Source organism: Ptychodera flava, chromosome 17 (genome assembly GCF_041260155.1).
Source record: "Ptychodera flava strain L36383 chromosome 17, AS_Pfla_20210202, whole genome shotgun sequence".
NCBI classification, from domain to species: domain Eukaryota; kingdom Metazoa; phylum Hemichordata; class Enteropneusta; family Ptychoderidae; genus Ptychodera; species Ptychodera flava.
Genome location: NC_091944.1, coordinates 9,846,513 through 9,870,401, shown reverse-complemented (window position 1 = coordinate 9,870,401; position 23,889 = coordinate 9,846,513). Strand labels below are relative to the sequence as shown.

Genomic DNA, 23,889 nt, shown 5'->3' with positions numbered 1-23,889 from the left:
GTTAAATATACCTGTTGAAATGGTCAGACGAGTAGTGGTTGTGTCACTTGTTGTAGTTCTACTTCTCGTGTTTGTTGGATGGCCCAATTTCAGAGTAGAATTTGGGGAGGAAAATGAACAAACGGCAAACAGTTTCGACTCTTTCACGGTTAAATCTTCTCAAGAGAAGACGGACGAAAATCGCCAAGGTAAGCTTAAATATCCATTCTAGACTAATTTTTATGCCACAGCGCCATATTCCTGTGCGACAAGTGAAATCAAGCATGATTTGCCCATTTATCTTGCAACCTGTAGAGTTTTTTTCAAAAGCAATGAAGTATACTGATATGTCTACTGAAACCCATTACACAAAAGTTTGTCTCACAGAAATCTTTTTATGCCAGTGGCCACTTCAGTTTTCACTAACTGTAATACCTTGTTGCTTGTATACTAATCATAGTGTGTTTTTTCTTAGCCCCTTCCTTATATTCTACTAAAATCTTCTCAGCTACATTTGAAAGATCTTTGTATGAAGGCCCGAATAGCTTTAACTATTTGTTGACCTCAAAATATATTCCTATTCTCTCCTGGTTTTCTCTGAATTCTACCCTCTGAAGGGATATGGGCCTTTACTGCTTTAGGAAACCATTCATTTGTAAAACATTTGATAAGAAAAATCAAATTTTAACGGTCATTTTGATTTCCCCGCAATTTTCAAAAATTGGTAATGATGCAGAGGAAACACAACATACACTGTAACAGATGAAAACATTCAAGCCCTATGCATTACATCGGACTACTCTGTGCAGTTTATGTGAAAATTTCAGTGCAGATGTGTACAGTATCCACAGTTTGTGCTTGTTCGCATGGGGCTGCGATTTAATGTCTGGGCAAACATTTAATCGCAGTGTAACCTTTATGTTTTTCAAAATTGCATATACAGTCCCACCGGGTAGTTATAATTACAGTATACACACACCTAAATTAGTTCAGTCTAACAAACTTATTTAAGCTTGAAAGTAAAATCATTAAACTAATGCTAAAAGATGCTAAAAGAGGCTTCAAGATGAGGGACCGCGATCGGAACTTAAAAACATAATTTGTACAACGTTATTTTTGCATTTTGCATATAACTTTTCGTTAGGACAGACTGAGATTGAGAAAGTATACAGTCGCATTTTGTTCGCTTCCTGTTTCAAATGTTGTCTTGTCTTCTCTCAGCAAACAAAAACTCGAGTTCGACTAACTGCTCCGTTCGGCTCGCCGCTCTTAATACATTCCCGTTAACGATGCTAGTAAGTCTACCTGGTTCAGGCAATACATGGACCCGACATCTCATAGAACAAGCCACTGGGTTTTACACCGGCTCCAAATTCTCCGATAGGAAACTTTACGAAGGTGGTAAGTGAATTGAATCATGCCATTATCATTTTGGTGATAAGTCGGTTCTCTGTATTTCTCTCTTTCTTTCAATATTTCTCTTTCCATTTTAATTTTATTCCTATTAAAGCTCCATAAGCTGTATCTTTTGGCTATTTTTTCAGAACTTTTGTTTTGTGGTTTCACTACACTTCCTGCATTGAATCCCTAAACTGTAATTTCATGCCAAGTATTTAGCATATCAACACAACCTATATGGGTATAATCTACCTTATTATTGTTGAAAATTGTATTCAAGTCCGGACTAGAATTCATTTGTAAACAATAAATAATGATCACTACACACATATAAGCTGTGTTGACAAAGAATACTCGAAATTTCAGCATGACAAACTGATTAGGGTCAGACACGGTAGTTGATATACAGAAGCAGAATACTGAAAAACTTGCCACAAGTTATTACAGCTTATGTCCCTTTAAGGTCTCCCTGCAGTTGTGCCTCAATGTTTTGATGCACTAAGTGGTCCAAATCTATTAGGGAGCCAGCAGCACATCCATTCTTTCACAAATCACTACATGTACAGCTCTCATATGTTTTACAAGCACCACCTGATACATCTGTACTGTAGTAAGATCGACAATAATGCCACCAGCAGGTTTAAAAGACTCGCTTTGCTTTGGAAACAACATGCACAATGCACAACAGCTGCACTCGATAATCGGTTTCGTTTCCCAGTAACAATTTACGAACGTAGCCTCTTGACAGATAAGGTTACAATGTGAAGCAACAGCGATTAGAACTTAGATCTGAATAGTTCAGCACTGCTTTACACATACCACGTGACTGAAGCTAAGAAAGTAGATAATGTGGACTTGATCGATTGAAGCACAGACTTCGTTTATGTCCAAATAACGATCTTGAACCGATTAAGTCCTTCTAGGTTCTTTTGTTTATGCTAATTTGACCGTCTTTGTAATCATATTCTTGAGTCTATGCTGTAATTGAATATGGCTTGCTTAGGGAGTGTTCAGAATTTACTTCCAGGGGGCCTTGAGGATTTTCAGGGGGCACCCATGTTCCCCAAGAAAAATTAGGGGGCAGACAAAAATACCACAATCTTTTGTTGGGGGGGGCTATGGAAAAAAACACATCAATTAACTATTTGCCCAAAAGACCAGATCTATAAAATTATGAATGGCTGTCCAACATATCTGGTGAAAAATTTACAAATTTGCTGTTCCCACGAGGAAAAGGGGTTGATTTTCCAATAATTCTGTATGTGCATCCAGAAGATCATGTGCATCAATACTACGGTGCCTGACTGTTGAAATATTGACCATTGCATCCTTGTACACAGGAAACTTGCTGTACTCAAGAAGTGATCTCAGTGTGTATGAATGAAGGAGAATTGTGGGTAGGCTCACACATACCTTGGTATCCCATTCGTTCTGATTTGTATGATCAAGGATTTCTCAGTGATAGCTGGCAGAAAAAGGCCAAAAAACAAATTAACATATTTTGTTTCCTGTCATCTGAAAATATCCGCATCATGACTATTCTAAAGTTTGTAAATAAATATATGCATGCTCTGTCAGCTTTGAAAAAAGATGAACTGCTGACAAAAAGTGAACTTTGTTGTATCCTGGGTTATCTGCATTTATGAACATTGATTGTGAATGGAACTAGCAGAATATAACATATACATTATGTTAATTCATGTTATGGATAAAGTGTATTGTTCAACAAAGGTTCTGAAATATTCCTCAGGATTTTTGCTTTCAGTGGCAGTCACTTTGTTTTATGGCAACTAAAATGAAAAAGAGAGAAAAGAAAACACTAGTTAGGTTTCCCCAATTTTCACCGTGAGTCTGCAAGTTATTCAGCATCATCAGATCAAAATGTATGCTGGACTTGTGCATGCAACATCTCACTTTCTATAAATATCTGGAGACCTGCAAATTGTGTACCATTTAACTTCAAAGATAGATATCACTTTGCCAATTACTATGTGCGCCGACAACTTCTAACTGAATTTTTGTGCTTGTCTGTGTGTGTATCATGTGTATCAGTGAGAAAACTTACGTTGTAGTGATGTCTATTTGCACAAATTGCACTGTCAAAAATACAGAGAGGATTTGCATGGTATCCGAAAATTAAAGTATAAAATGACTGGTTTTGCCTTGCAATGAGATAAATAAGTCTAGGTTTGATGCAAACAGTGATTGTTCTTGGCATAAGAGGTAGAAGACTACCCAACGGCGATCCAAAATTAGTCATTGCATAGGATTGCATACATGTGGAAATGTCAGAAAACATACTAGGAATATTGTCAATTTCATAAAACTTTCACAAATGATCCACTGAAAGGTGCTTTTATTGAAAGATATAAAACAAATACCATGTTACTGTGCTTGATTTTTAACGAGATTCATAATTGGATATTTTTCTTTGAAAAATCACTTAAACAAAAGTGCTGACTCAGCATTTTTTTCACAATTTTAATTATATTATATAAGATGGCATATTTGTTATTGGATGAGTAACTTCATACATGATGTTTCTATTGGAAATACTACATGTAGATGATACTTAAGAATCAAGACTGTAATGAAATAATATTTTTATCCACCAATGGGTATTGTTTTCTTTGAAGAGGTCAGATTTGCAATAAAAGTCATATGTAGAGCTCAAAATCATGGGGTAATGGATAATTGAATGTAAATTATCTCAAAAAGTAGATTTGGAACACCCATTTTACAAGTTCCAGTATACGTGATGTCTAGAAAATGACAGTATTCTTGGTATTGAGTAGTTCCCCACCTTAAAAGTCTGTACCTGCCACAGTCAAACATTTGTTAAGTTTTTCAATTCATTTCCACCTATGGGAGAGAACTGAGGAAAAAGTGACACAACTTGTCTAGTCAGTGAACACACCCAGCTTTGTATATCATTTAATTATTTCTTCCTTTAAGTACTTGCTACTAGTATGTAATGTTAAAAACAATTTAGCAACATGCAACCAAAGTGTTTGATAGAGACCACTGATATAACAACATCTGGGACAAAATAATTGTCAAAATAATCAAGGAAAAGGCCATAAAATGGATCATTTAGTGGACTTAACGAAAGAAGTATTCATGTTTAATAATAAACTTTTCTTCAGAAATTTATATATACATGTGTGTGTATATATATATATATATATATATATTATATATATATATATATATATATATATATATATATATATATATATATTATGTATATGGTATTATAGGCAACCGGCCCTTTATATAATTCATGAATAGTGATAACAGGCAACATTCAGGAAAGGAAGAATACTTGCAGGCTATTTTTACAGTGCATCTCAAATGCACAAAAGGGACATTCATTGCATATTTTTTAACTAATTCTCTCTCTTTTTATACAGGAATTTGACTGGCTTAACAAAGTATCATGATTTTGTGAACGCATGAGAAATGTAAATTTTGCTATTGTCGGTAAATCACAATAAAAGGGCGGTAAAAAATTTCTTTCTATATGATATATAAGGCAAATGAGCTTTTTATGGCCAATCAATTATAACTCTGAAAGGTTTTGTTAAATTATTCATTAAATGACCCCTGTATTGTTCCTGTAAAGTGTGATAAACCATAGACCCGCGGTTTTTCACGAGGGTCTATGGATAAACTTGTCACTCTGTATATGTCTTAGTATGTGAGCATGCATGTATAGATTGGGGGGCCACGGAAAAAAAACGGGAAATATGAGGGGGCCATAGATTTTCTTCATAATTTACCGGGGGCATGGAAAAGAATCACCAGGAAAATAGAAAATCCTCCAGGCTCCCCCTGGAAGTAAATTCTGAACAGTCCCTTAGGCGCTTGCGTACAAGACTGACAAGAGTGCTTCGAAGGCAATCTCCGGACAGAGATTGTTGCGGCGTGGAAAATCATAAGCTAGCTAGGGAGTCTCAGCAGTAGCCACACTAATCTCTGCCACAGGCGACGGTTTTCACCAACTTTTTGGTATTGCGCATTTTCCATGATATACATTTTCTGTCTTTTTTATATATAATACTTCTAAAAAAATTAGATAAATGAATAGTACACTAGTTTCAATATCGATCCTCAATTCCGTGAACACTTGCAAAACATACACCTTGCTCTAGCACAGGGATGTAAATTGATGATTCAAAATGTATGCCCCAACGGCTGTCAGCTTTGCAGACGCGATTGCCAAAGTTTTAGCAGATTATTTATTATTTTTATTAGTGTATTAATGTATTATTATTTCCAGTGTGCGCAAAGTGCTATATCTAGCTGGATTGCTCCTATCCGTTTAATATTTCCGCCACGTTTATTTAGCCAGTTGGGCGCGCGCAGGACTGAAAGAAGTCCGAGGTTTTGAATATTCAAATTTGCCTGCTGCAGAGATTGTGGGGACGCGGTCAACGACTCGGAGACCCTCTCGCTTGGTTCGAATTATCCACGCGGCGCTGCTGCCCCTCTGCGCTTCAATTTCTGTGTGGAGAGTGCTTCGAAGGGTCACATTAGAGAACAGGCGAGGTGGGCACGATTTCGATCTCTCTTAAGCGCTTGTGATGTTCTCAATGAAACATGTATTTGCTACCAGAGGTCTCCTCACTCAAAGTGGCAACTCTTGATCGCTTGATCAAACCATATTATGATCAGCCTACTCACACTTTTCGATTATCTAAACAAGAGATTCAATCGATCAATCAACAAACAACATTTGGCGATATACTCATTGAATAACTTATTCGGGATTTTGCTCATTCTCTTGACACGAGATGTCAAAACTTCACTCTCACCTTTTATCACATTCATAGTACCTCGCTATTTGCATTGATTTTATCTCCTGATGACGTTAATGAGCTCACATATGGCACAGTGTGAAAGAAAGTGATCAGTCAAGATTAAGCCTAAAGCGCGAGGAGGCCATAGTAGCCAATGAAAGTGGTATTGGAAATATCTCTAATTCAATTTGAAATCTCATCAAGCCCATCTCTCAATTTTTTTCCTCCTTCTTAACATCGGTAGGTGCAGGCTAAATGTCGATCACATTAACGTGATAATCCCACGACAGGGCAATTACTCTCCTAATGAGATGAGATAAAAATACGGTATATCATACATAGATTTAATTCCATAGGACACAGCGACATTGGCACTAAATGCATCGGATAGGTTAAGGCTTTGCCGGTCACATATAAACGCGGACATGTAACTTTCAACGCTCTCATTCCCGTGCGATAAAACACGATAGACCATGTTGAATCCAAGGATACATTGGCTCTATGAGAATCATTGAATAACACTCGGTATCCCCTGTTCCTGTGTCGTATCATTCGTGTTGTGTTTGAAGCACCACAAGTTACACGAATGCTAATACGACCAAGGTTAGCAAAAACCGCATCATGGCAGTAAAGGTTGAATGATAAATATTTAGTTTAAAACATTGTGCAAGAGATTTGGAGATAGAAATCGTGCAATGTTAAACATTTATCGCCAATTTTTTTAATATTTCGGAAACGCGATGGAAGTATCCTATCGCGTAATAACCTTTATCATATACCTACATTCACGTGCTTGTGTAAAGCTATGGGAGAAAGCGCCCTCAGACCTGTGCATTTTTTCACGTATCACGCCCCGGCCCGGTGCCCAAATATGGGCGATCGCGTGTATTTCTGGACTATCTCGATTCTGGTTACTACGCGCGTTGCACAAATGTTCCCATTTGTACACAAAGCCAGTGCGAGATTAGGGAAAACGTCTGTTCGCTCAGATGGTAGTTGCGCGTGGCGACAGTGGAGCCGCGCAGGTGACATTGGCTTTTATTTCTAAATTCTAGTGAAATCCTGTGTATACTAAGTGCGTGCCTGTTCAGTATAAATTACAAGAAACTGACATCATGCTTTTGTCCTTCTTACACCTCAATTTCAGCCTGGATCTCTGTTTGTCAGGTAATAGTACGGATGTTGCTTTGCGCGTTCTAGAATTCTGCAGGTAAACAAATGACTTCATAATGTATGTCAATCCGTGCGTTGTGGCTATCGACACGATGATCGTGTCGGTAAGCAACAATAAAAAGCAACTTAGCGACACGATCATGATAACTTGCGATCAAATGCAAATTGTACACTTATGTCACCATTTTGCTTTATCAAGTGGTCTCAAATGTACGCTTTCGAGTTGAATTAAAGTTTCCTCGTGTGACAAAAAATGTGTTTCCATAATTTAGCCTTAAGTCCACATGTTCAATTGCTGACATCGCTTTCTAAAATCCAATCGCCCGTTTTATAATAAACCATCAATGAAATCTTGTTCACGATCTCAATATTTCGCGTTTTCGAGGCTCAAACTGCCAAAAAATTGAATTAGAGAGCATAACAAACAAAATCGCAGCTTGAAAGAGACAACAATACTTCTTTTATTTATATTGCTTATTTTCTCCTACATTAGCATCGATAGCCTGGTGGCACGTTGTGTAAGCAGAGCGGTTCTCAGTGAACGAGGAATGCCTCGCTCATTCAATAAGGTATATGGTTAATCTTTGACAAATAAAATTCTTTTTGCTTGTACGGGTTTCTTGTTTGTTTTTGTTTTACTGTCAATCTGCAACGAAGTTATCCTTTTTCTCCCAAGTTGAATTTATCTGTATGGTGATTCTTTGGAATATTATAGATATTTTAATTGGCCCAAGGAATCCTAATAAATGATCTCAAAGTAATGAAGTGAAGATATTTTCAAATTGTGAAAATCTCTGCGAGGTTATACTTATTAGATAACCCTGAAATTTAGTCAAAAGATCTTCAAATCAGCTTGAAGTCTATTTCTCTCAGATTTATTGGGAGACAAAAATGTTCATACGATAATATCGATTACGAGTATTCTGTTTCTTGCAGGTAGATTGCAAGAGCATCTGACTCCGCAGACAGATTGCCAGAAAAATGAAATCTCGCGAGAAAGAGTCTGTTTCTTTCTATTTTCTTGCAATAATTTATTCTTATGGAATTCACTGACATTGTCAAAACTGTAAAATAATAGCAATAATGTTACCCCCTCCGGCTCATAACGGATTCAAGCAAACTTTGCACTGCATGATGTATTCGGCTACGCCTTGTCCCTATGTCGTGCAAAGTTTGCTTATGTCATTTATTTGCCGGGGTGCATTATTGTTTAAATAACCGATTTATTATATATTCATGTCCATATTTTTATAAATGATTGGAAACACCCTTACTTTCATTTCGCCTTGTGCATGAAATATTTGTGTAAACAAAAGCTTACATCAGTGTAATGGGTAGCTTATAGTAACCGTGGCCAAGCATATCTCAATGAACACCATCTGGTCGGCTGAAAATATGGTTTGACCCAAAAAAAAGTGTTACAAAAGGTTTCTCGACGGCTTTTTCTAGAGTCAAATGTGCTTCTTAAGATAGTAAAAGTCTAACAAAATCTGACCACAGAAAACGTGTCATTTTCAAGATGGCGTCCAAGATGGCCGCCATATACTTAAAATGGCCATAACTACTTAAATATTAAACCTAGACTAGTGAAGTCTGCGTCTACCAACATGTTTTAGTTATTTGAGAATCCACGTACCATTAGTCCAGTCAATCTACGAGATTTTGGCACCTAACCCACCACAAATTGCAACAGAATTTTTTGCTTCAGAATGCATTTCAGAGAGGTACCCAGAACAACATATTAAAAGTTTACTCGAATCCGCCTCGGGGAAATGTCTAATTTACATCAATCAAATATGGCTGCCAGCCATTTGACAAAATAACATAATTGGTCATATATCACATGTTAAACAAGCTATTTCAGTGATTTTAAAGTTAAAAAGTATATTTCTTTGGCATGAACAAACGATTTCTGAGATCCAATAATTTGCATAGGCACTTCGTTAATTTGCATAAATCCGATATCGTGGCCAACATACCTACACAGACATTTCCTGTCATATACCACGTATTAACCCTTTGAGCGCCAAAGTCTATTTTTTGAACATTATAAAACGTACCACAGTCAATTTGTTATGCTTTTTGCAAGAATATCGATAAAAATCTGTAGCTGATGAAATGTGATATCCGTTTGGTTAATAAATTATTTTTAAAAAAGTACAGGAAAGTTAACAAAAGTTGGTAAAATAAGCTTATTGCATTAAAATTAAGGTGGGAAAACTTACAGCAGTCAAAGGGTTAAACAAGCTATTTCTGTGATTTCAAAGTTAAAATTAGATTTCTTTGGCATGGACAAACGATTTTCAAGGTGCAACGATTTGCATTGGCACTTTGTTAATTTGCATTAATCCAATATGGCGGCCAATATACCTACAAGAGACATTTTCTGTACAAGCTATTATCGAGATTTTAAAGTTAAAAGTATAATTCTTTGGCATGGACAAACGATTTTTGAGATGCAATGATTAGCGTAGGCACTTTGGTAATTTGCATAAAACCAATAGGGTGACCAACATACCATGTATTAAACAATATATTTCAGCCATTTATAAGTTTTCTTGAACATGAAGATTATTGTTTTTAAAATTGGTTAGGTTCTCCTCTTAGCTTGGCAAGCAGTCGTAACTTGCCTGATACAGAAGTGTTTATGTATGCAAATGTATGCAAATCACCCGATTTCCTGCTTCCCTTTTATCCCAATTTCAAGATTGCAAAGAAGTTAACTCCAGTCTGGCAGGGTCAAATTTTCTGAAATTTTCACTTTATGTTCTTTAAATGCTATATAATAAAACAACTATTTTATTTTGCAACAAAATTCTTATATTTTAAATAAGAGGCATTTGTTTTTGCTGAGCATGATTTTAAGCATTTTTTGAGTGTCAGTCTTTCAGCCCATGCCATTTTAGAATGAAGATAGATAATGAAAAATAAAATTGTCGATTTTTCCTACATATACTCTTGTTTCAAGTGAAATATTACATTTCAGAAAATAGTTACAACGGGTTTCCTTGTCATCCTAGATGAGAAATATTGCTTTGAAAAAACTGTCGGCAACGTGCAGCTCCATCTTAAGTCCTTGAACATTTTTTTTAAAAAGTGGAAAATATACTATAAAATTAATTATAATTACGGTCCATTAAAAAATAAAAGTTTATTTTAATCTGTGTCTGTGATACCTGAATTTGTTTAAACACTCCATAAATATCTTGTATTTGGAAAAGAATGTCAAAGTGAATTTGGTAGACTTACATATATCTTCCTTTCATGAATATGACTTTGTTTATGTACCGTCTATTTACTGTCTGTTCTGTGCTGTTTTGTGTCTATGTTTACAACTATTGTCTTACTAATGCTGACCTAATGTCATTGGATTATGGATTGGTACGATTGTTATTATTTTGTATGACCACGAACGGATTAAAACACGTATATGCGTTTACTATTGAGATGTAAGAAAGTCATGCATTTTAATTATTTTGTGATTTTTTATATAAGACAACCGTTAATGATTATTAGTCGTCTAATAATAATCTCTTTCTGAATATAACATTAGATTCATCTGTGTTCGGCATTATTTCTGATTTTTATAGGTGTTTTATACTTTACAGTGTCAAAACATGCAATCTTCAATGTTTGTTTACTGTTTTAAAAAAGTCATGTACAGAATATTTAGTTTTTAATTTAGCCTGAAGCCCCTTCTTATGGAAAGGTGCATCTTAGGTACATTCCCCTAGATGATAGGCAAGAAGTCATCACATATAACAGCAAAAATATAATAAACACAACAAAGTTAATAAAAAGGCAGAAACAAAAAAAAAATAATGTGACCAAACATAACAAAGCCGCAATACACACAAATTAAAACGTAGCGCTGTTGCAAACAAAGTCAGACTCTTAAATACCTGATCAACGCTCAAACTCACAAAAATTGAAAACTGGATGCTTAGCAAAAGCTTAACATTAATTAAAACAACCATCAGCCCAACAGAATCCAACTGTTACACGATGCAAACATGTACATCTGGAAAAATGATACTTGGAAAAATGACTCAAGGTGTACTTGTTTGTATTGTGTAATAGTTGTATTCTGTGTTTTGATTAATTTTAAGCCCTTGCTAAAGCATACAGTTTTCAATTATTTTGAGTTTGTGTGTTCATAAAGTTTTTTATGAATGTGACATTGTTTGCAATAGTGCTAAGTTTTAATTTAAGTGTGTTATGGAATTGTTTATTTTGGTCATATCATTTCTTCGTTTTTTAGCTTTGTTGTATTTATTGTATTAATTTCTTTAATATGTGATGACTTCTGGCCTATCATCTACGGGCTCTTATAAAGATGCACCCATCCATAAGAAGAGGGTTCAGTCAAAATTAAAAACTAAAGATTTTGTACACGTCTTTTTTAACAGTAAACATTACAGATTACATGTTTTGACACTTTACAGTGTTAAATACCCATACAAATTACAAAAATGCCGTACACAGATAAACCCAAAATTATATTCAGAAAGAGAATATATTATTCAGAAGACTAACAGTCATTAAGAGTCGTCAGAGATAATAAAATCAAAATTTTGAAAAACTAATGTCCAAGGACTTAAAAGTTCCTTCTCGATAGATTCCTAGTGCTAAAAACTATACAAAACCCTTATTAGTGTTAAACGCTATTAAGCAGTGTGACATTGATATGGCAGCCATATTTAATTTATGCAAATCATCAAAGGGCCTTTGTAAAAAAACTGAACCGCCAAAAGCTCTCTCATACCCAAGAAAAATATTAAAACTTAAAAATCACCGAGCCGAGCGGTTCTCTCTGTGGCCTCTCCGCTAGGCGACTGATGCCGTATGTCGAGGTTCAGGGACGATCAGCAACATTCAAAGGTCTGATCAATGGTGAAACATTATGATACATCAAAACAGCAACAAGGAAACCAATTTTACACAGGAAGTCACACAATTTAGTGAAAAATTACAAGACCGACGATATAAATTACACGACTAGTTTTCATTCGGGTTCGAACCCACAACATACGGCATCAGTCGCCTAGCAGAGAGGCCACAGAGAGAACCGCTCGGCTAAATCTCCACTCCCAAAAAAGAGTGGTTCAATAGCTGGCTAACTTGTTACATTTTTCTGACTGAGACCGCTCCACACGTTGTAGAGTTCGTGAAGCACTGACACACGCATGCTCACAATCACATCGCACACACAAACTTTATCGAGGCGAAGAAACGAATTTCATCGCTTTAACTGGGCGAACGATAACCTCAGGGACAATTCTGTCCACCAGCAGAGTTACCAACCCAGGATAGAAAATACAGCTAGTTTTCAATCGGGTTCGAACCCACAACATACGGCATCAGTCGCCTAGCAGAGAGGCCACAGAGAGAACCGCTCGGCTAAATCTCCACTCCCAAAAAAGAGTGGTTCAATAGCCGGCTAACTTGTTACATTTTTCTGACTTAGACCACTCCACACGTTGTACAGTTCGTGAAGCACTGACGCACGCATGCTCACAATCACACATCGCACATACAAACTTTATCGAGGCCTAACTGAAGCTCTTCAAACATTTTTGTCTGCAACAGCGCATCATAGACGGACAGCGACAGGCATTTTGTTTGTTTACTTCATTTACTATCAAATTGCAAATGAATACTCCAAAACTGATGACGTTTATCGTGAATATCTCGACGTTTTCCGTAAAATATTATGGCTGATATTTTACGTCAACAGGATGGAGCGATATTGGCATGGGTGTACGATATGAAGTAGGTAGGCGGGGAGTTTAAGGCCGCGTTTTTGTACCATGAATAAAAAAGACACAAAACTCGTGCATGTATAAACGAGGAGAGACGTAAAGAATGCTGGGATTAAACTTGCAGACGACAGCTTTCACATTTAGAAGAGTATCCTTTGTGTCAATAACTAGATGCAAAAATTGCCATTTTTTAGACGAAAGTTTGGAAGTGCGAAAATCCACAAAGCTTCATTCTGTATCAACATACAAACGATTACGTCACTTTGAAATAATGCATACCCTATAACCACCCCCGGCATCCCCTCTAAAATCAATCTTTATTCAGCGCCAACTCGACAATGACCCAACAAATAGAATGATTTGAATAGTAACAGTGTATCAAAAATGATTGTTACGTTATTTTACACGCACATTGAACCATATGTATGTGAAAAGAATGCTGATGTAGCGCCTGTGCCGCACGATATTTTGCGATACACGTGTTTTGTCGCACGGTAATCGAAATACGGCTAACTTCACAAACGCAGAATTGCATTTACCGTGCGCGAGTTTTAATTATCTCACAGACAAATAGAGGACTGTCTCTCTATTTGTCGGTGATTACTTGTTGAACATAATTGGTTGTTAGATGTATGATAATTGTTAACGATATGTACAAAAATTGTAAATTTCTCCAACTTCGTGACATAAACAAAAAACACCTACACCTGCCTTGATCTAACAAAGCGTGTGTGAACTGTGGGTGGGTGAACAGTGGGTGACCAAGTAAACTTGGTGTTCGACTTAATTAATTTTACATAATTTTGAGTAATTCAAATGCAAGCTGAAAGCACCCTTTTAAAGAATATTATCGATTTTAATGACTTCTTGTTTTAGTCTGTTTATACGTTTTTTTTCAGATGGCTGGCTCTGATTTTATTGTATTTGCTATAACTTTTAACTGTCGTGTACCGCGCTTGAATTGTAAAATACTACATTATACTATAATATTGCTTTTCCTTTCCTTATTAAGGATTACTCGGTGAGTTGGAGGATTACATGGCAGGTACCACATTAACGGTAAAAGTGCATGGTGTGCCGCGTTTGGCTTCAATTTGCAAAGCAGCAATTTTGATCATTCGCAATCCAATCGACTCAACAATCGCGGAAAGAAACCGGAAACTTACCTCTAGCCATACTGAAGCTGCATCATGGGATAGCTCCCTACGATTCGACGAAGGTAATTGGTTTATCTTTACGGGAATAATATTTCAATATCTCAGCCTGCCATCAAGAATCTTTTGTTATTCAATTCATTTTGTATTTTGAATCAGTAGCGTCTTTCGATTCCTAATCGCCTCATTGGCATTTTACTTTTCTACGTTTCAGACTGGAATCGGCAAGCTCAGCTCAATCATTTCGAAAACATGGTTAACGATTTCGTTGAGTTGCAAGTGCCAACTTTGGTTGTTCACTACGAAAACATGAAAGAAAATACCCTGGAAGAAGTATGGCGCATTGTCAAGTTCCTGAACATGACCATGAGTAAAGAGCGAGAAATGTGTGTGAAGCACAACATTGAAGGCAACTTTCATCGAAAACCTGGCGATATCGAAGCTCCGTATGAAGCATTCACAGACCAAATGAAATGCGACACACTGGATGCCATGACAAGGGTGTCAATGGTGCTTGTGAAGAAAGGTCATGACCCACTACCGTGCCTACAGGAACATCCGGTATCTAGCTGTGATTTGTTTTCAAAGGCAGTGTCATCTGTTTCCAATTGCAGAGCGGACAACTCCACGCTGTCTTAAATTGAGCCCACAGTTTGCATTCTTGCGTGTTCCAGTTTGACTCTCTTTTCCTCAAGATCTGCCTCACAACGAGGCACTATCTATTTGATCTCTAATTCATTGTCTTCTCCAAACTTTTACAAGTTGGTGCTCCTGTAATTGTTGATATCCTTACTTACCTGTTTAATATGAGTTTAAAATTTTCTGTTTTTCCTTATGTTTTCAAATGTGCAAGAGTTGTTCCTCTGTACAAGGGTGGAGGTAATGTTGGAGATATGTTGAATAATCGTCCAATTTCAATTGTGCCGTGTCTTTCTTAAGTTTTGGAGAGACATGTTCCCAATATTCTTTATAACTACTTGTCATGCACAAACTTACTGATTGACACCCAGTCTGGTTTTAGAGAAAACCTTTTCCTGTCAAACTGCGTTGATTCGGCTCACTGACGAAAGTTTATATAATATGGACAAGGGTTATTTCAACAGTCTTCTTCTACTTGATCTGTCCAAGGTTTTTGATCTCATCAACCACGACATTTTATTAAGCAAACTGTCTTGTTATGGTTTAGCAGATAATGAGGTTGCCTGGTTTACATCTTACCTCGCTACTCGGCACGGAATGTTAGTTATTTAGGGTGTTTGTCAGAGAGGCGTAATATAACTACTGGTGTTCCCCAAAGTTCAATCCTGGGTCTATTGTTACTTATGCTCTTTATCAATGATCTATCTTTATGTGTTGATTCTTCAAGCTGATACATGTATGCAGATGACCAAACTCTGCTTGCAAGTGGTCAATCTATTGATGTTGTTAATGATAGAATGAATGGTGCCATTTTACCAATTTCTAATTGGATTACGGCAAACTCAATGAGTATAAATGTAAAAAAATAAGGAATCTTCTTGTAACTTCTAATTTCAAGTTGAATAGTCGGAAAGAGACAAACAACTCATTACCTGTACATGTTAATGGAATTGAAATTCTCCGTGGATATAGTGGAAAAATCTTATGTCTAACTGTAGATGAATGTTTATCGTGGAATGAACACTTAGATATCCTTTGTAAGACTTTGAGTAAGAGAATTTTGTCTGTTGTTAAGATTACGCACATTTATACCAATGAGCCACCGCATCATTTTATAGAATGATCTTATACAGAGTACTCTTGACTACTGTTGTGTTGTGTGGGGAAACAAAACTGAAACAAATCTCAACAAAGTTTTGATTTTTCAAAGATAGCTTTACGTATTCTGTTTGAATTGCCTTACGACTATCCTTCTCTTGAGTTATTTTCTCAGTTAAATGTTCTGTCCATTAGACAAAGAATTGTTTGTTTCATGGGAGTGTTAACATTGAAGTGTATGACTGGAAATGCACCAAAATATCTGTGTAAGTTCTTTGTATTTCAGAGTGATATTCATCCTTATCGAACACGTTCTCTTTCTCGTCAAGTTTGTTGTATTCCAAAGTCAGATTTAAATACTGGTCAACGGATTTTTCATTACCGTGCTTAAAAACTCTGGAATTCTCTGCCGAACGACATAAAACATGCTCCTAATATTATAAAGTTTAAGGTTTAGCTACGATAGTTTATCAAACTGAATTTGCCATTGTGAACAACGTTGTTATTTTACATGTACTTCTGTCATTATTAACGTTGTTGTAATTATTGAGCCCCCATGAAAATAACTCATTTAGTAACTCGGCCGCTCATTAAAATTGTAAATTAAATTCAATTCCATTACATTATCTCCGTATTTCGTTTACACTTATTAGTTATCCTATTGTCTCTGCCGTTGTCTGTCTCTTTTGCCTTCGTCTCCACTCCCCTCGGCCAGAGTCCACTCTCTCTCTCTCTCTCTCTCTCTCTCTCTCTCTCTCTCTCTCTCTCTCTCTCTCTGATATCCACATAATATTGACAATATAAAACGGTCAGGGAATTCAAATACAACGCTTGGACATCGTATTTGGTCAGTCATTGTGTCGGGCTATATCATGATCTGGAACGAGTTTAAATACAGTTCACAGAATGTGAAATAACATGTTTCGTTTCGTTGTATTAATGTTACCATAGGTCTGTTTCTTTCCCTTCATATTGGCATGACTTGTGATTTAAACCGATTCTTTCGAGCATTGAAATACGTAGTGATTAAAACTTTTCTAATGAAGGTGTTTCAAGTTTCAAGGAGCTTCAGTTTACCTGAAACTACATTCTATCAAGCCATGCCTGTTGTGTTTAGGCTTTATCGCTGTCTGTTATATTTTCATTTGAATCCATGAGGATAGTTCTCGAGAATTAGTGTCATCATTGTTTTTGTCCGTGTCCATATTAAGTGTTGCTCTCAAGTTATTTTTATCGTCAGATGCTTCAATATTGGAAAAATCATCAACCCAAGTCGCCACTCAATGTCAAACATGTGTCGCCCTAATTTGGTGGTAAAAACATGTGCATCAATATGAGGTACCGTTTAGTGTTGTCGGCTGAGAAAAGAGAACTCAGTGCAGTGGACATCTGACAAGTGTGTCAGGAGAATCATTGGAACGCAAGGACAAAAAAGCAATAATGACTACGATGGAATTTTACTTCATACCAACAACCACTGGCACCACCGTAGATGAAACGCTTTTATTAGTGTAGTGGTATTGAGGTACCAAAAGAGCGCCTCTTTGGTAGCAGCTGTCCGGATAAAGAGAAGAGACCCAGATGATTAAATGTCGGGGACTATAGCAATCGATCGATGCAATTTATTTGGTCACGTTTAATGAGTTTGATTTTTTTTTCGGCGAACAACGTTAACCAGACGGTTGAGCGTGTCTTGCCTTCCCTATCTACTGTGCATATTTCCTGCGACGGATACTTCAACTTACAATATTTCTCTCCTCCTTTCTCACCGGCCATTTTGAAATCGTGTTTTTAACCCACAGTTCAGTGCGCGCCACTAACCGTCCAAAGTGAAGCCGTGACCTTTGAGTAGATCGCTAGACGTTCGCAATGTTTCGGCATAAATTTTATAGCGCAACGATCAAGCGCATATCTTCTAAAAATTGGTGCCCGCGCCGAAATGAATCGTTTTTGAATTTGTCTTTTCATCAAGAGCGGCTTCTCCTGTAGTTATTAACAGCTGATAATCAATTTGACAACACCCTTAGGGTATACCACGGCATATCGAAATATTTCTGTCGTCAGAATAATGCAATGCAGTATTGTAGTTGTATACTTTATATGAGCTGTCGAACAAGTAGCGTAACAGCCCTCTAATAGTTGTTTCTCAAAGTTATCGTGGAGGGCAGCATTACAGACATAGCGTACACAGTACTGTGAAGCAATTTTTATCTTTCAAAACACTATAAAGTAGTATAATATCTTCATCAAATGCATCAGCATTCAGAGAAAATAGCTTCCAATAGATAGTGTTAGTGTGGCGTTAAATTTAAGCTATCTTTCTGAACTTGGGTCATGTAGGGGTCAAACCCACCTGTGTAACTGTGCCAGGCATTGCATTCAGTTGAATCCAGCTCAGAATATCAGCTCACTGTCCAGGAGCCACTGGAGCACGTTCGGTTTACTGTTAGGAGAAAACATAAGCTGTTTTTAAGGATATACAAAGAGAAGGTGATATAATATTGCGGTGTTATATCAATGTTAGTGGTCTGTTATTTACTGATCATCCTAAATCCCAGTAAACGAATCCACAATCACCGTTGATAACAATGGATTTGGTTCGAACCATGATGATCAAAGGTTAAGTGTTTTTTGTTATTGCTGATGTTTCCCCTACTGAATCTCTTGCTTTGAATGACCCAGATTTTCAAATCGAAGAGAGAGCCTTCCTTTCCAGGGATGAAGAATATGCCCTCGGTGTGAAGACTGGCATTCTTGTTGAAAAGAAAGCTACACAGCATAATTTCAGGAATGAAGATGAAAGGACAATATTCAGAAAGTTAGTTTCAGATTATGCGAGTTAGTGTTACTAAACCAGCAGCTTGATATCTCATCAGACAGATGAAGTGAAAGATTCTTAGCCCCACACTCTCTTTTATATCTTTGGGATGTACCATTCTATTTGTAGATGGAATAGAATGGTACCTCCCAAAGACATAAAAGAGAGTGTGGGGCTAAGAATCCTTTCAATTCATCTGCCTGATGATTGCAGGATGCATGAAGCCTACGTAACATACATTATTATTTTGTACTTGAAGTAATTTGTATTAATATTTACTGCGCTTTGCTTTAGCATTGAGCACTAAAAATATCCCACGAGGACATCTGAATACTTCGATAGATATAGATATAGATATCTTTACACATTTCATATTAAGATAGATGTGAATCAATTAAGATCAAATAAAGTTTACTCAGTGTGTGTCTATATATATATATATATATATATATATATATATATATATATATATATATATATATATATATATATATATATATATATATAGAAACAAATTACTTCAAGTACAAATTTGATAAACGACATATCCTGTACCATTCATCTTAATGTCTACTTGTTTACGATGCACTCCAATATTAGGATCAGTCACAGACAGGTCGTTGGGAGAGGCATTTTCTTCATACGCATCATATCGACTTCAATTAAGTCTCTTCCGATGACAAACTTTACTGAAAAGCATTGCGAATATTATAAATAAATAAAGTCAATGTACACAGTTATTGACGGTCCTTCGTGAGTACTATGGGTTACTACTTCGTGGCCAAATGTTTAAAAAACTCTTAGAACGAAATTAAATGTTATAACTTGCGAAGTTAACCTTCGGAACTGGTAAAATGTGACCGATTGAATAATTTGAACTTCCAATGAGATGCAGGTTTGATGCAATTCTGTTTGCTTTTGAGTTTGCAGACAAGTTCAGGGCGACTGATTTCATTGAGCATACATCTGATGAAAAGGCTATTCACAGTATATCGATGCGCACTATATAGAATCTATATGCAATCTGGCCGTGTCGTGATTAGCTTTTTCTTTCGACGCGATCGACAAAATAGGGGAACACATGTAATAATAACAGAACTCCATGTCCTCGAAGGTCGCTATAGGCGTTCAGAAGATATTTCCCGTGGGATACGGTGTATCCCGAGGGAAATACCTGCGGAAGCCACATAACGACCTACGAGGTCATTGAGTTCTGTCATATTATCAAACGTCTATAAATGCACAGATGTTGCTACTTTTAAACTAGAAAAATTTATTCACAGTTTTGTCATACACTCCCATGTATAGTGGATCAACATTATCGGCGAAATTAAAAAATCTAATTACTTGTATCTATATGCACTTGTAACCACCCCTTTTAATCAAGTATGATTATATCAATTATTCAACATCTATATATGGTCATGTGTGGCTGCCTGACGGCTGCCTCCAAAGAAACTGGGTAGGAAGAACAATGTACGGCTGCGTTCAATAAAAATAGTGAGGGGGCCTTGAGGAATCGCATTTGAAATATTTAGATCCCCCTCAATATCCTCCAAAATTTTCAAAGTCCCCCGTCTATATGATTTTTATCGAAAATCCAAAATCAAATTTCTTGTATCTATATGCACTTGTAACCACCCCTTTTAATCAAGTACGATTATATCAATTATCCAATGTCCATATATGGTCATGTATAGCAAATTTTATATTGGCTAAAGTTATTCACAGTTTTAACGTAGACTACCGTGTATAGTGGATCCGTATTTTCGGCGAAATTCCAAAATCAAATTTATAGTATACATATGCACTTGTAACCACCCTATTCTAATCAATTACGTTTATATCAATTACCCAACATCCATATGTGGTCAAGTATAGCAAATTTTATATAGATTCAAGTTGTTCAAAGTTTTATCAGAGACTACCATGTACAGTTGATCAATATCTTTGGTAGGAAATTCCAAAATCAAATTTCTTGTACATATATGCACTTGTAACCACCCAATTCTAATCATTTGTATCATTTATTAAACGTCTATAAATGCACAGATATTAATAGTTATATATAGGATAATAATATTCACACTTTTGTCATAGACTACAATGTGTATAGTGAATCAACCTTCTCAATCAAATTCCAAAATTAACTTTCTTGTACAATGTCCACTGGTAAGCACCCTATGCCAATCAAGTACATTTATATCAATTATCAAACGTCTATAAATACACAGACTTTGCCAGTTTTAAATAATTGAAAACAATTGTTCATAGTTTCTCCTATACTATCGTGTATAGTGAAACAACATTATCGATAATCCAACAATCAATTTTTTTGAACACACGCGCACTTTGTACCTGTCACTCCAAGTAAAAATATATTTACATGAATTTTCAAAAAAGATATAAATGTAGAGATAGAGCTTGTTTTTCATGGGAAGAGTGCTAATAGTTTGCGCAATGGACTCTCATGTATTATGATTTGATATTTTTCGACGAAGCACTACATCGCCCCATCGGCCCCATTTTGCGTGCCTTTGAGGGGAGGACTTCAAAACTATAGCAAGTCAGAAGGGTGGGTGACTTTAACGCATTGTGAGTTTGTCAGGGGGCATTTGAAAAAATCTGAGAACTTTTATGAATCCCCCCTCGAAAGGTGTTTGCGAATACAGCCTTGGCCTAACGTATGCAACGTGTTTTGCAATGCTAAACCTTCAACTAGTAGCAAAACTTGCAGCTAAATTGAAGATGGGAAAAATTGATTGCAAACCATTTAAGGCAAACACTTAAAAACACGTGTTACACGTCCTGCATAATACAACGAACAGTAATCGGAAATAGTGGACAAACAAAACGTACTGACAGGATACAGCTGTGCCTTATCAAGTGTATGTTGATGTGATGATGACTGACGTTGTCGTATCCGGTTATTCAAATATTGGTTTCAATTTTCCTATCGTTGAATGCATTTGAATATTTTGTTAGGAACTAACAGCACAGAATATTAGAGATACGCATTTGTTTTGCTCTGTTAGAATATTCCACTCTGTTCTACTTACATATTGGGGTGAGAGCGCGACTAAAATTAGCTTGATCTCGAACTTGTGCCATCATTATTATGCTATTATTTGGTCACGAGGTCTTTTTATGTCGTGAGTTGGTCATTTTTTAGTTCAATAATCAGTTATTCGGTCGTCATTATCTCAATATTCAGTTATTGTCTGATTTTTCCGTCTTTATTATCGCATTATTCAGTATTGATATCCTAATTTGAAGCATATCATCATGATAATGCCATTATTTGATCATTACATCATCATTTTCTCTTTTTTCAGTTGTTATTAGAGATATTGGTTATTTTTATCTCATCATTCAGTATCGATGACTTTATTTTAAAAGTATTTAATAAAGTATTTAATTATATATAGCACTACGTGGAGTTTTCATTTTGGCTGTTATGCTAAGATTATTTGGTCATTATTGTATGCTTTTGTAATTATTACGTAATTACGTGGTAGCATTATAATATGGTGACGAATTTATTTAACCTACTTGATTCATGCGCAGAAATCACTGCAAATAAGGCGACTTATCTTGCAGGGTATCCGTAGTAACTTAAACTATTTAAAGGGTAGCTATCATCCCCCTCCCCCACCTGGAACAAAACAACCCTAGACATTCAGTGAAAAACTTGTAGATTGTAGGCATTGATCGGCACGATGCCTCTCGGTGTAAGAGGTCGTTTACCAGTTAGAAGTTTGCTTCTCGGTCATAACACTCTCAATATGGTCGCTCCTATCTTCTGTACTTTGTAAGACTACTTTAACAGATCTCTTGGTGAGTTTATCCGCTCTAATAAAGTTAAAGTCTAACGTTAAAGTGATTCGGCTGTACTTCCGGTGTTTCATAATATTCTAGTTTTGACTATTTTGATGTAGAGAGACTTAATCATGCTGTACAGATGATAACCAGATGTCGTGTACACTTCGTTATGGCAGGGTGTCACGGACGTTAGAGCGGTGAATGATATCCAAATCGCAGTCCCGTCGACGGCACTCACAAGATGGGTACGTAGGTTTTCATGCTTTTCCGAAAATTTCAAAACATCCCTACCTGGGATTTTTCATCCGAAAAGATATCCTCATTTCGAAGTAAATTGGATCAAAAATCACCCCTTCATTTACAAAACTAGGAGACAGAGAGATACTTTTGCAATACAGTTACAGGGATGTCAATGTTGTATACAGCAGGGTACCTCAACGGAGAACCGTTTATAGAGCAATGTGGTCTACTGATGTTATCTGTACCAGAAGACCACAACTGTAGTCGAGGAAGCAACATAACAACTTAAGGTAAAAATAGTTTATACGATGACGTCATTATTTAACAACTTAGCACTGAGGTACCGTGTATCGTGAATAATGCCATAACCACGAGTAGATATAAAAACCAAATGATCAAATCCTGGCATAATATAACACACGTATCAAATAACGATATCAATCCATGGTTGCTCCTATCTTCTAGACTTTGGATAATACTGAATAATGAAATAATAACGACAATAAATGAATATTGAGATGATGATGACCAAATAACCAAATTTTGAGCAAATAATGACCCAAGAAAGACATAAAAATGACCGAATAACCCAATAATGATAATGATAGCATACGTTTCAAACAAGAGATCAAGCTATCTTGGCCGTGTTCTCATCCCATAATCCATCTCCGAATGTGACAGCCTGTGTGATGATGCGAAGGAAAGCATTAATAGAGGTTACACCCGTGGCCATTTTACTGTTGAATAAGCCCACTGGCACTTGATGCAGTCAGAAATTTTATTTGTACAAAGGCAAAACCAGCTTTGTCTAGGGTTGTGAATGAGAGTTTACGATTGGCATCCGCTCTACAGTTCCAGATTCAGATACAATGTAATATTACCATGCACTGATCCATGTACAAGTCTTGTTTAGACAACTTATTTGTCCTATCTATACCATGATCAAAGGAAACAACAGGTGTCATTGTAACTTACAGACTTTCGTATGTAGACAAAATATGAAT

At 36.4% G+C, this 23,889-nt stretch overlaps 1 protein-coding gene across 1 annotated transcript; it reads left to right on the top strand.

Moving 5' to 3' along the window:
• Positions 1-16,630, top strand: LOC139116460 (sialate:O-sulfotransferase 1-like). Its single transcript, XM_070679085.1, has 4 exons — positions 1-188; positions 1,201-1,380; positions 14,127-14,333; positions 14,483-16,630. Exons 1-4 carry the CDS (start codon positions 20-22, stop codon positions 14,905-14,907), a joined length of 981 nt encoding a protein of 326 aa, XP_070535186.1. The 5' UTR covers positions 1-19; the 3' UTR covers positions 14,908-16,630.
• The last annotated feature ends 7,259 nt before the right edge of the window (positions 16,631-23,889 follow it).